Source organism: Hoplias malabaricus, chromosome 13 (genome assembly GCF_029633855.1).
Source record: "Hoplias malabaricus isolate fHopMal1 chromosome 13, fHopMal1.hap1, whole genome shotgun sequence".
Classification (NCBI taxonomy): Eukaryota; Metazoa; Chordata; class Actinopteri; order Characiformes; family Erythrinidae; genus Hoplias; species Hoplias malabaricus.
In genome coordinates, this window is record NC_089812.1 from 4,471,153 (window position 1) to 4,484,703 (window position 13,551).

General features: G+C 44.6%; 1 protein-coding gene across 2 annotated transcripts; it reads right to left on the bottom strand.

Moving 5' to 3' along the window:
- Window positions 1-819: 819 nt before the first annotated feature.
- Window positions 820-12,779, bottom strand: fscn2a (fascin actin-bundling protein 2a, retinal). 2 transcript variants are annotated; one of them, XM_066643023.1, is made up of 5 exons: window positions 11,957-12,779; window positions 7,618-7,774; window positions 2,903-3,024; window positions 2,613-2,780; window positions 820-1,025 (listed from the first exon to the last, which is right to left on the bottom strand). In XM_066643023.1, exons 1-5 carry the CDS (start codon window positions 12,777-12,779, stop codon window positions 820-822), a joined length of 1,476 nt encoding a protein of 491 aa, XP_066499120.1. The 2 variants fall into 2 exon arrangements, with proteins under 2 accessions (XP_066499120.1, XP_066499119.1); XM_066643022.1 differs by having other exon boundaries at window positions 2,613-2,843; window positions 2,894-3,024.
- Between the last annotated feature and the right edge of the window lie 772 nt (window positions 12,780-13,551).

The following is a 13,551-nucleotide window of genomic DNA, read 5'->3' on the forward strand; positions in this document are numbered from 1 at the left end:
ATAAATAAATAAATAAAACAACCTTCGACAAGTTGGGTGTAAGCATACATAGTGAAGCACACATATGTTCCATGACAAGGCAAAGGAACCTTTGAGGAATGGAGCAGGAAGCAAAGGTCACTGAAAATTCTACAATCACAAATAACATAATTAATTATTAATCCATATTTAGAGGGAGGGTTTTCGTCACGGCTAGGGCTGCCCATTGCTCACGGCAGGTGTGCTCACTGCCCCCTAGTGTTCACTAGTGTGTGTGTAAATGCATTTCACTGCAGGGATTGGGTTAAATGCCGAGAACTGTGCAAGCGCAGTGGCTAATAAAGTGATTTTAATTCTAAATCTAACGGTCAAATGATCCCAGGCAAACATTTTTGGTCCAATACACATCCCTCATACATTTGTCTCCTGTTTATTTCTTACTTAATATTCATAAAACTATTAATCATTTTATGAACAATGTGTCAAAAGCCTGTTGATGCAAACTTAAAATCATAAATCTTCATTTCCCTTCTCTTTTAAACTGACAATTTTGCAAATATAATATATTCAGACAGCAATAACATACATTTAATGTTAACGATATCAGTAGCCTATCTAATCTACAAATGTGAGTCATGCAAATAGCAACATAGAACTTCCAAACAATTGTTGAATATGAAAGCAGTGCATGAACAAATATATTGGTTCTAATAGTTCATCAATTAGGTATCAATAATAATAATAATAATATTAATAATAAAAATCAGCCATGAGCAGCTACTGAAGGCTTTCGTTTTTCCGTCAGGCTCCTTGAGGCTCCACTGATGCACCTTATGAGCATCAGTATTCCCAGAGCGAGGAGATGTCCAGACTAGCAGCGTCACACTTGAGGGTGCCACCCTGGTCTCCACGTAGGTACTTGCCATCAATGCCCTTAATGCCTACTCGTCCATGCTCTGGGAACTCTAGGAAGAAATCCTCAGGCTTGTCCCCATCTGAGCAAACCAGGCTGCTGCCAGAGATATACCAGAACTTTCCATTTCCGCCTGTGGAAAAACCAGTCAGAGTGTCACTCCTAATCCTAGCATTGTCCAGCAACATAATGAAGAAGCAAAACAGCTTGTAGAAATGCAATGGCATGGTAGCCATTGGTGCTTCTCCTAAAGTGGAATTTTACTTTATATATATATATAGGGCGGCACTGTGTCACAGCTCCAGGGTCCTGTGACCGCTCCGAGTGACTGTCTGTGAGGAGTGTGGTGTGTTCTCCCTGTGTCTGCGTGGGTTTCCTCCGGGTGAATGTCTGTGAGGAGTGTGTTGTGTTCTCCCTGTGTCTGCGTGGGTTTCCTCCGGGTGAATGTCTGTGAGGAGTGTGGTGTGTTCTCCCTGTGTCTGCGTGGGTTTCCTCCGGGTGACTGTCTGTGAGGAGTGTGGTGTGTTCTCCCTGTGTCTGCGTGAGTTTCCTCCTGGTGACTGTCTGTGAGGAGTGTGGTGTGTTCTCCCTGGTCTGCGTGGGTTTCCTCCAGGTGACTGTCTGTGAGGAGTGTGGTGTGTTCTCCCTGTGTCTGCGTGGGTTTCCTCCGGGTGACTGTCTGTGAGAAGTGTGGTGTGTTCTCCCTGTGTCTGTGTGGGTTTCCTCCGGGTGACTGTCTGTGAGGAGTGTGGTGTGTTCTCTGTGTCTGCATGTGTTTCCTCCGGGTGACTGTCTGTGAGGAGTGTGGTGTGTTCTCCCTGTGTCTGCGTGGAGTTCCTCCGGGTGACTCTCTGTGAGGAGTGTGGTGTGTTCTCCCTGTGTCTGCGTGGGTTTCCTCCGGGTGACTGTCTGTGAGGAGTGTGGTGTGTTCTCCCTGTGTCTGCGTGGGTTTCTCCGGGTGACTGTATGTGAGGAGTGTGGTGTGTTCTCCCTGTGTCTGCGTGGGTTTCCTCTGGGTGACTGTCTGTGAGGAGTGTGGTGTGTTCTCCCTGTGTCTGCGTGGGTTTCCTCCGGGTGACTGTCTGTGAGGAGTGTGGTGTGTTCTCCCTGTGTCCGCATGGGTTTCCTCCAGGTGCTCCGGTTTCCTCCCACAGTCCAAAAACACACGTTGGTAGGTGGATTGGTGGCTCAAAAGTGTCCGTAGGTGTGAGTGTGTGAGTGAATGTGTGTGTGTCTGTGTCGCCCTGTGAAGGACTGGCGCCCCCTCCAGGGTGTATTTCCACCTTGCGCTCAATGATTCCAAGTAGGCTCTAGACCCACCGCGACCCTGAACTGGATAAGGGTTACAGATAATGGACGGATTGATATATATATATATATATATATATATATCCTCATTCTACATCTCAGTTATTAAAATATTCAGAACACACCAAACTCCTCACAGACAGTCACCCGGAGGAAACCCACGCAGACACAGGGAGAACACACCACACTCCTCACAGACAGTCATCCGGAAACCTGAACCCACAACCTCCAGGCCCCTGGAGCTGTGTGACTGTGACACTACCTGCTGCACAACCATGCCGCCACAGAGATAACAATTAATGCAAATTAAATGCGAGTATGAGGTGCTCTTTAAAGTATTTTAAGAACTTCCACAGGAAGCTGCTAACAATGTAAACTAACTGTAAAACCACAAACGTCAGGCACAGCTTACTTTTTATGTGGTATGCACCATCACTGAAGAGCAATGAGAAGATGTCGTAAACCGAGCGGTTGGCGTCCAGCGCGGTGGAGCTCTTGTGATGACAAACGAAGCCATTTTCCCCTCGCAGGATCAGAATCGGACGATTGATCAGTTTCAGCAAAAACAGCTCATCTTCACCTAAAGGAGACCAAAGCCATAATAAAAACAAAGAACATCTTTTGGCCTGGAGCCCTTTTTCAGCTGTGGAAGCAGGAGCAGCATTTGAATGAGAAATGGGGTAAAAACAAGGCCACACTCACCCACTGTATCACTGACAGCAGCTAGTTGTCCATTTTTCTTGGTGCAGACATACTTTCCATTACTCGCCTTCAAAGCCACTCTGCGCCCAAGCCATTCGATTTCAAACACAGTGTTAGCTTCTCTGTTGGGTAGTGAACAGATGTGGTATCAGCACTGAGGTATCTCTATTACGTAAGAGATAAGAGTTACACTTTGTCCTATATATTTTTAAAAACATTTGTAGACGCCCCCAAAAATTTGTGCATTCAGCTTCTTAAAAATGCACCCCTGGAGGACCCAACCATTTCATTGTACACACTCAGCTTATGTAGCTTCTACAGAAAGGCATTAAATGAAATATGATGCTGTGCAGCAGCGTAAAGTCATTTAATGTGTCCCTTATAAGTGTGGACCTGAGGTGTAAAAAGCCTAAAAATATTGGAAATGTGTTCGTCCCACTCCAGTCATAGTGGGGAAAAAGCATTCCCTTGTAATTGCTACACAGAGATGCAGGCATACGAACACACACACACACACACACACACACACACACACACATATATGAGAGGCAGCCTGATGGTCCCAACGGCTCCGCCATTTCTGCAGCACATTAAAACACAGTTCCAATATTTACAATGAGTTTGTTGCTTTCTTATTGATCATTTAGCTGTTTTCTCTTGTGCTGATTTTGCACGGTAATTACAGTGTGATTATTATGTGATTATTATTATGTTTTTATTCACTTGTGGGATTTTTTAAAAATATTTTTTGATCACGTTAATTTTGATCATTTTCCTACGTTTATTCTAGGTTCGTTAACTAGTCGCTCATGCACAGGCCGCTGAAATGAAGACGTGAATGTGTGTGTGCCCAGATATGGATTGGCGCTCTGTCCTGGGTGAAATCCTATTGCCCGATGCAGTCCTCCAGGTGGATGGTTGTTCCTGGTCGAGAGTACGCTGTGTGCGTTTGGCTGCCGCTGTCTCGCCAGTGTGTGTGTGTGTGTGTGTGTGTGTGTGTGTGTGTGTGTGTGGATTGAGTGTTCTGAGCAGTGCGGATTGAGTAAAACGTCCTTGGGTGTCTAGAAAGGTGCTATATAAGTGTAACGATAGTAGTAGAATTAGTGGTAGCATTTGCCATTCAGAAGAAATGATCATATATCTGTACCTACCTAATGTTCTTGTACCTGAATGCCATCAAATCATCACAGAAATGTTCTAACATGCAGCTCACTTCATATTATATCACACGTATGAATGAGGCCCTGAAACACTGGATGGCTAAAGCTCCCCTGGCAGAAGCTGATTTTGCGACAGTCTACTTGCCCAGCGTGGAACGACCAGCAGGAGAGACGAACCAATTTCTCTTACTCTGGCAAGAGTAGCTGTAATGAGTTTTATTGAGTTGGAATGCGTGGGAACAGTCAGCCGCAGTTCAGCTATGAATTACCGAGAAGAAGGAAAAGGCCCAGGTCCTATCGCCCGTGTCGCTCCCAGATCTGGAGAGGAGATCTGCCACAACATTCATTTGGCTTGGCACATATAAGCCACCATCTTGTTTTGATGCCCACCGTCAGACAGGCAGTGTCCCAAAAACCAGTGTTTACAGTGCTCTATAATCATGGCACAGAATAAAAGTTCATCTTTAGTCCCAAAGAAGTTACATTGTGGCTGGGGAATAAACAGATCCTTGTATTTGTGGAGACACCAGGATCCCTGCTTCCTGCTCCGAAGGCCTCACAGACGGGTGGCAGAGCAGTCAGCGGAGAAAACTTTGTTGAAATAGATCATTAAACCTAGCTGTAACACATACTCCCAGATCAGCCCCACTCCCAGCCACAAAGGGCAACTCAGGCTAATAGAAATATAGTGGACGATACAATGGGAAACAGACACTTTTATAAAGTTCAGACTGTAACCAGATATTCCTGTGAAGTTATTAAAGATGGCAAGGACAGGGGTAAAAACAGTAGCGGGCTGGACATACAAAGTAATATATCATCCACATATAAGAGGACCTTATGTTCCACCCTGGCCCTGAAGATACAAGATGTACAAATTAGTAAAACATAGGGTAAGAGCAAGTGGTTTGATGGCAATAGTAAACAGCAATGGAGAAAGGGGGCAGCCCTGTCTAGTATCTCTGAACAGGGGAAAGGACGTTTATAGCTATTATTTGGGTGAAGTTAATCTATTTCCATAGACTTAAATTCTGATGTCCACTCCCTGCAGACATGCCAGATACTTGGTGAAACTCCACAGGGCAAGGCTGAGTCCACATGCAAGCCACTCCCCAACTAACTAGTAACTAGTTCAGCTGCTTTCTGTGAAATAAGTGGATGCCTGTGTAAAAATATGCATCCTATAAATCGACTGTGGAAGGACTGGGGCCCCCTCCAGGGTGTATTCCCGCCTTGCACCCAATGATTCCAGGTAGGCTCTGGACCCACCGCAACCCTGAATTGGATAAGGGTTACAGATAATGAATGAATGAATGAATGAATGAATCGACTGTAGTGAACCATCCCTACACAGTAAATTCACCAGTGCTAAATCAACACTATTAGTGTTAAATTAACTCTGATAGTGTAACAATGTCACACTCTCAGAGTTAGATAACTCTCAGTCTAAGTTAACACTAATAGTGTTGATTTAACCCTGGTGAATTTACTGTGTATGAGAAATGGAGTCTGCAGTGTCAACATTCTGAATGTGTTCTGTCTCAAGCGTTTAATTGATTTAAATTGCTATGAAGTGTTTGGCTTGGTATGGGGATTGTCCCCAAATTTCCTTCCTCTAGCCAGGTTCCAAGAGCTGCAGAGTGGGGTAAGTTCCATGTGGATGGGGCTTACACTGTGTGCTGGGGCATATTTCATTATGGCTATGATCTAATAAATTGTTACAGGACGTCTGACCTCTAGGTTCCTTTGTCTCTTCCTGGCGTTTGGGGAGTTAAGTGACCGGTGACTTGCAGTTGTGAAACCACAGGTCATCCTGCCCTTGGGCTTGAGAGCTGAGTCATCTGATGGAGCCAGCCCTTAAAGGCAATGTCTGTGATTGTGGGGAAAAGCTGTCCTCTGGTTTGTTTACATCCAGAAGCGCCACGTCTTTTAAGGTGAAACGGTATGTTTACGGAAAAACACCTGTTGTTTCTACGCGGCTGAAGTGTACATTTTTATTCACTGTTTGAATTCCCACAGAAACATATTTATAACTCGAGATGTTGAGTTTTGTAGCACTTTCATGCAGTTAGCACTCTCCTGAATTTAGAGTCAGTTCCATCTACAGCAAAAAAAAAAAAAAAGTCAGCAATCAATTTGTACTTTTCAGCGATTGGAGGCCTATTCGCCATTTTCTTTTAACTATTTACTGACACTGGGACTTGCCAAACACATTAGACCTGGTTTGAGGACCCACACCCAGTGGAGAGCTTGCAAATGGTGAGGAAACATCCTTTTATAATATTTATGCATTTTATAAATAATAAAATAGTGAATGTCGCCTTTACGATGGCGCGGGTAACCTGCTGCGGTCGCGTCTGTTGCACACACGAGTGTACAGACGGAAGCTAATTTCGCTACAATGTTGTACTTGTATAACTTTGTATGTGACAATAAAGATCTATCTATCTAATTCCTGAATGTGCCGTCTCACTGAAGGCTGGTGCACAGGTCCTGAGAGCACATGACCGCCATGGCTGGGCCAGCAAATAAGAAGTCTCTCTGCCACTCATTTGCATACCTCAGGAAGGCTGAAGTCACTGGGCGAGGAAGCATTATGAAAGCCAGCAGGCCTGAACACTCGCTCAGGAGGAAAGATGCCATCATGCTGTCTGCATAAGTAAACGGAATGAGAGGATGGAGGCTTTATGCTCACGCTTGAATCTGTTGATTACCCACAATGGGGTGGAAATTAGCTTTGAAGAGCTCACCATAATTTAACAGCTGAGCGGGTGTTAGTTTGGTGTAATGCTATAACTGAATGTGTTAGCTTGCCCGAACACTTTACCTAGAAGGGGGTAGCTGACAATAACATGTTAGCTAGTAATAGGTAGCTCCCCACAACACAATGGCTAGCTGGAATTAGCTCCCTGTGCTGTGCTAGCTCAAGGCAGTTTGCTCTCTGCAATGGCCACATTTTGTGGCAAGTGCTTCTTGTCTGTGCATGGTTACATGGAGCTAGTGGGTTTTTGACCATTTTGCCAGGAATGTTAATGGTCAGAGGAATGACTGGCAGTGTTGCAGCCCTGAGTTTATACAGATCACCTCCATGTTTGGTTTATCAGTGGCCTCCTAGACATAGTGCCTTTGGTGCTTCCATGGTTAGTATAAAGAGGGCTTTCCCAAAGTGAGGCAATGAATGAAATTTGAAAGAGGACTACATGTTAATGCACTTAATTTCATAAGAAATTTTGCATGAGCAGGTGTCTACAGGTAGTGTCACAGTCACACAGCTCCAGGGACCGGGACGTTGTGGGTTCGAGTCCCACTCCGGGTGACTGTGAGGGGTTCGGTGTGTTCTTTCCTTGTCCGCATTGGTTTCCTCTAGGTGCTCCGGTGAGTGAATGTGTGTGTCGCCCTGTGAAGGACTGGCGCCCCCTCCAGGGTGTGTTCCTGCCTTGCGATCAGTGATTCCGGGTAGGCTCCGGACCCACCGCCACCCTGAACTGGATAAGGGTTACAGACAATGAATGAATGAATGAATGAATGAATTATATTAGAAGGACTTTGACTTACATTTCTGTGGCAGTGGACTGGATGCCTCCATGTGTGACCAGCGTCCAGTAATTCCCTGCATTAGTTCTGAACATGCATTTCTTTGTCTCTTTGTCAATTTCCATCTGAAAGGTCTCCATGTCTGTTTCTACATCCTGATTGGCTGAGATGCTGACACCTGGAAAGAAGTACACATTTGTCGGATTACTGGGGCTGTCAAGTGATCCAGACTGCCCGTAAAGCTTGACTTGATTTGTGCAGTGTTTATGTTGAGCAGTGGATTGAAATTGATTACAGCATTAGATGCACACTAGCACAGATGCTAGCCAGTCAATTTACTCCTTAAAATAGACTGCGTGTTTTTGTGTCTCTGTTTAGTTTCCATTCCCTGGTGCTTTGGCAGACAGTGAAATAATTTGTATAACTCAAGGACCACTTCTTATCTTAAAATTGTAAAGGTACCTATCAATTAAAGTTTCAGAGAACCTGGAGAAATCTCTATATATGGGACAAAGGCCCAAAACCAGCTTTGGGCACTAGGATGGCACTAAATTAAAAATGTCAATCACCGCATGAGCTCAAACACTTGTGAACACCGCTCATTAATGCATCCACAAATGCAAGTTATAACTAAAACCTGCAAAGAAACAATATAAACAGGATCCAGAGATGCCACCGCCTTCTCTGGACCCAAGCTCATTTAAGATGGACCGAGGCAAAGTGGAAAAAAGTCCTGTGGTCTGACAAATTAAAATGTAATATTCCTTTTGGAATTCTCTGGGATAAAGAGGAGAGGAAAATCCGGTATGTTTTAAGTGTACAGTTCATAAGTCAGCATTTGTGATGGTATGAGGGGGCATAAGTGCATTAGTACACATCTGTAAAGGCACCGTTAATGCTGAACAATATAGACAGGTTATGGAGCAACATCCATCGAGACAACGTCTTTTTCTGGGAAGGCCTTATTTATTTAAGTAAGACAAAGCCATTCTGCATGAATTACAACAACATGGCTCCTTAGAAAAATTGTCTGGGAACTAAATTGTCCGTATGAGACCCCAAGCCATTCAATACTTTGTTGAACAATCTTTAGAGGCACTCACTGAAAATAATCTTAGGATTTCATTGTGCCCCGCACAGATTCAAATGACCCCATACCAGATACAGCAAAGCAGCCCCAAACATAACCAAGAATCCTCAATGTTTTCCAACAGTTACTGTATTTTTGTTTAGAAAGCTTTGTTTTTGTCATCTGTGGACACAAAGCTGATGAGACTTGCAAACAAGCTTCAATTTTGTCTCATCTGTGCAAATAACATTCTCCCAGAAGCATTTTGCCTTGTCATTATGCATTTTAGCAAATTGAAGGCTGGTGTTTCACTTTCTGGAATTCTACCCAGAATCACTGGCCGCAAGGCAGGAACATACCCTGGAGGGGGCACCAGTCCTTCACAGGGCAAAACTGACACACACACATTCACACCTACAGGCACTTTGTAAACAAAAACAATGTGTGTTTTTGGAGCATGGGAGGAAACCGGAGCACCTGGAGGAAACTCATGCAGACACAGGGAGAACACACCACACTCCTCACAGACAGTCACCTGGAGGAAACCCACGCAGACACAGGGAGAACACACCACACTCCTCACAGACAGTCACCTGGAGGAAACCCATGCAGACACAGGGAGAACACACCACACTCCTCACAGACAGTCACCTGGAGGAAACCCACGCAGACACAGAGAGAACACACCACACTCCTCACAGACAGTCACCCAGAGGAAACCCATGCAGACACAGGGAGAACACACCAACTCCTCACAGACAGTCACCCGGAGGAAACCCACGCAAACACAGGGAGAACACACCACACTCCTCACAGACAGTCACCCGGAGGAAACCCACGCAGACACAGGGAGAACACACCACACTCCTCACAGACAGTCACCCGGAGGAAACCCACGCAGACACAGGGAGAACACACCACACTCCTCACAGACAGTCACCCGGAGGAAGCCCCCACAGACCTCCGGGATCAGAATTCTAATAATAAAAGTTTGTTTTAAAATTCTACTAAAACCATTTAATTTATATTTTTAACAACAAATCAGTCCAGATCTTTGTAGAGAATCTATCTTGTAGAATAAGCAATGACTTTCCTCCCTTTTCCCACATGCTTTGCTTTACTCTATGACACAAAGACAGATATAAAAAAGAAAGCTGTGTTTAATTTCATCACCACAAAGCATATTTTCATTCAACAGTATGAGTACAAAGCCTAATAGCTCCTGTCTGGCTGCATGCTGTCCTTTTTTCCACTATGAAGGACATTGGATAAAAGACCTTGTGGCAATGTATTGTATCTTCCTCAGCAGCTAAATTGACGACAAATGGCTCTCTAACGTCAGCTCACACAAAGGGGTAATCTCTATCTCTGAATCCCTTTCATCTGACATTTTTACCTAATAAAACATTGTTTAAAACGACTGCATTATTCAACTAAATTACTCAATTAATGTAAATACAGATCCCAGATTAATTTTTGTTGGCCCAGCTGAGATAAATTCTACCAGGTGATTTGTTTATTTCATCCCTGTGGAACTTAAACTATGACCAAACTGACAAAACTCTGCTCTAAACCTCGCTTCACCATGCCCTTAACCCGGTCACAATATGGCTAACTAGCATTGCGCAACACGGCTAATCACTCTCTGTGTTTCTTTCACTCTCTCTGAGCTTGTTGTTTAAATAACACCAGCAGCAGAATTAAACCCATGCTCCCTTTCAACGCGGGCCAGATTGTGAAGGATGAGGTTCAAACGAGATACCTCTGAAATATCCGTCAACCTTCCTCATAAGCCTGTTACTAGCGTAATCCTGCTCACACACCCTTCCACCCAGCTTGTTAATTTGCCTGCTACAGTAATTCCCTCTGTGGTACAATGCAAATCTGTGATGAAGGGCCCACTAAGAAGCTTTATGTGCCTTTCTCTGAGCAGCATATTGTGGGGGGCATATACTACCTTACACTGCTGAACAGAACTTTCACTGCTGCAGAATAATGCTAATTAAATATGCTATTGTGATTCTCCTCTGTATTGCCACAGTCCATGTGTATAGTAGAGGCTCTAATATAAGTTGTTGGAAATCGTACATTCTTTTTAAAGAGATTTTAGTTATCACCGCTATTGAATGGTAATATCCAGTGTGATACCCATTTAGAATTCATGATATTTTGCTGCTGGGGTGATATTTACCCTACAGTAGATAAAGACATAATGGTATCATTGCTACATGTATATTTAGAGGAAAACAGGTTAGCATTGACAAGCTTTATGCTATATGTTCTCTGAGAGTCTGCAATCTATGGTTTTCATATTCATTTCAGTTCTATCAACCTCCCCTTCCAGCCACACAAAGTCAATAAAAACCCACCCCCACCAGAAGCAATCAGGCTATCTCTCCAGCCAGGATGCTCCTCCTCAGCCCCATGCTCCTCACACTCACTCAGTGAGTGATAGTAGGGTTATTTAGCAAGGCAAAGGTTCATTCTAACAATAGCAACAGTCCTTTGGCTCATTGATAGGAATTACGCCAGGGCACCAGGACGTGTCTGAGTGAAGTCATCTGCAGCTCCTTTAATCTGCACTCGACAAAGCCCATTAACTCTGAATGCTTCCCACAAAAGCTGTAAATGTCTGGACAGATGGTTATGAGTTGATGGCTGATGGGATTCCGTTGCAGTTTGTTGGTTTGCTGTTTCTTTGTGGTCTTAGATTTTTCAACATTCTTTTGCTGTGTTTATCAAACTAATGCATTTGATGTTTAGACCAGATATTAAAGTTGTGTAAGTGCTTAAAAAGTACTTTCAGTTCCACCCCTACATCTCAGCGTGAACTATCCATCAAAACTCAGTCTGCGCTACAGGGTTCTACTTCAATTTCCTGATGGGCCATTACTGTTATATAAAATAATGACATCAGCATTGTGGGTCTGTGGATTTATTTTAGTGGATGAAAGTCTACAAAGCAGAACAAAACAGGCCTCTGTGAGAAAGGTGTTTAGGTGATGTTTCTAAAAAAAGCTCTTGGTCTGTTGCAAATGCCTGCGCTCTTGTGCGCCCTGAGGTACTTTAGTCCCACATAAAAGCTCACAATATTGTCTGATAGCACTCGTTGTTCATAATGGTTACACCAAAGTGTTCTGCTTTGTGGTTTACGTTTTAGAAAGGAACAAAAACAATCTCAAATCCGAAACGGTCATGCTGCACCCGTACTCACTGCACATAGCTAACTAGCAATTTAGCCATCGCACACCTAAATTAGACGTGTCTTTTAAGGAAAGGAATGCTGGTTACCTTGACGAACAGATACGTATCTTTTGTTGGCTGCCTGGAAGACCACTTGTGGATGACTCTCCTCCAGATCAAAAAGCTCATCTTTGCCTGGCTTTGTACATCTCCCAGATTTCAAGGTGCCTGTTGGACCCACAGGGGCAAGGTACTTGCCCTCATTATCTTTAAAAGCCAGCTTGCCGGACCTGAGCTCCAACGTGAAGCCTGTGTGAGGCCCGTATTCCTTTACCAACTTGCCGTCGTTACTGAGAAAGCGGTTGTCACACGTCTTCAAGCAGTACTTCCCGTCCACATAGACCAGGGTGACCAGTGAGTCCACGCCCCATGGAATATTGCTGTCCACGGAGATTTCACTATCTGGGGCGGACAAATGAGCATAGCGCTTTCGGGCCACGCTCAAAAGGTTAGCCTGAGGGTGGAGGGCCAAATGGACGGCCCAGAGCTCGGCCTCGCCAATGGCCTGGGCGAAGCAAGACAGGTAGTCTGCGGAGCCTCCAAAATAGCGCAGGTAAGGCTCTGACTGCAAGGCCCAACGGCCATCGGATTGGGCAACGATGAGGAAACGGCATTCAGGGTCTGCTTCTTCAGCTGCACAGCTCACCTTGCCATCTTTATCGGTGGACAAGTAACGGCCAAGATGGCTGCGCAGGAAGACTACTTGACCATCCTGGTCATCCTGCTCCAGGGTCCAGATCTGCTTCTTCTTCATACTGGAACCGGATGCGTTTACCTTGAAACCGAATGCCTCAGCCGTCAAGTACCGGTTCTCATAGTTGATGAGTCCAAATTGCAGCTTCAATGCTTTGTTTATTCCATTAGTTGGCATTTTGAAAGTTTGGCAGGTTAGGAAGGTTAGGATGAAAGAAAGGGAGGAGGGGGGGACTTTATATGATGTCCTTTGTATCTAGGTTATAGTCCCTCTTCAGTTGTTGTCCCTTTGAAGAATCCTTTTGCTCCCAGTATTCTCCTTTTTGTTCTTTCTCTGACTGGGTTCCTCTTGTCTTCTGTAACGTCTCCTTATGGTCCTGATATTCATTGGAGAACTGGATCCTCTCTTCACCGTGTTACAGTTCGGTAGCTCCCACTGCACTTGCACAGGTGCCTGCTTTCTGTTCCCTAATCAGCACGGATTAAGCTCAGCAGGACACCGCGCCTCAATCCAGCAAGCCACTGACGTCAGGTTAAGGCTCTGACCCCTCCTCTTCAACTCTCTGGCCTCTTTCTCTCCTTCTTTATCCCATTCTGCACATCTTATATTACCAATAAACTCTCGTTTGGCATAGTACCTATGCCGTTATAGTGATTCTCAGCTTGTGTAAGGTGTTTGCGATTACAATGCAGCAATGTCTGGCGTGGATTATCCCACATTTTCTGACTATCCACTGTTTAGTGGCTGAGGAGTTCCTCTTCTTTTCCAGCATTTGTCCAGCTTATGTGGCACTTGGGCAAAGGGGTACTGTGTATAGACGTACATCATCTGATTTCCCACGAGCTCAGTAAGACTCCCTTCATGAACACAGGGAGATTTTTTCCAACGTCTCCTTTCATTTTGTCCTAGGTTTTCTTTGTGTTCTTTTTCTTTGAGAGTCCTATATTTA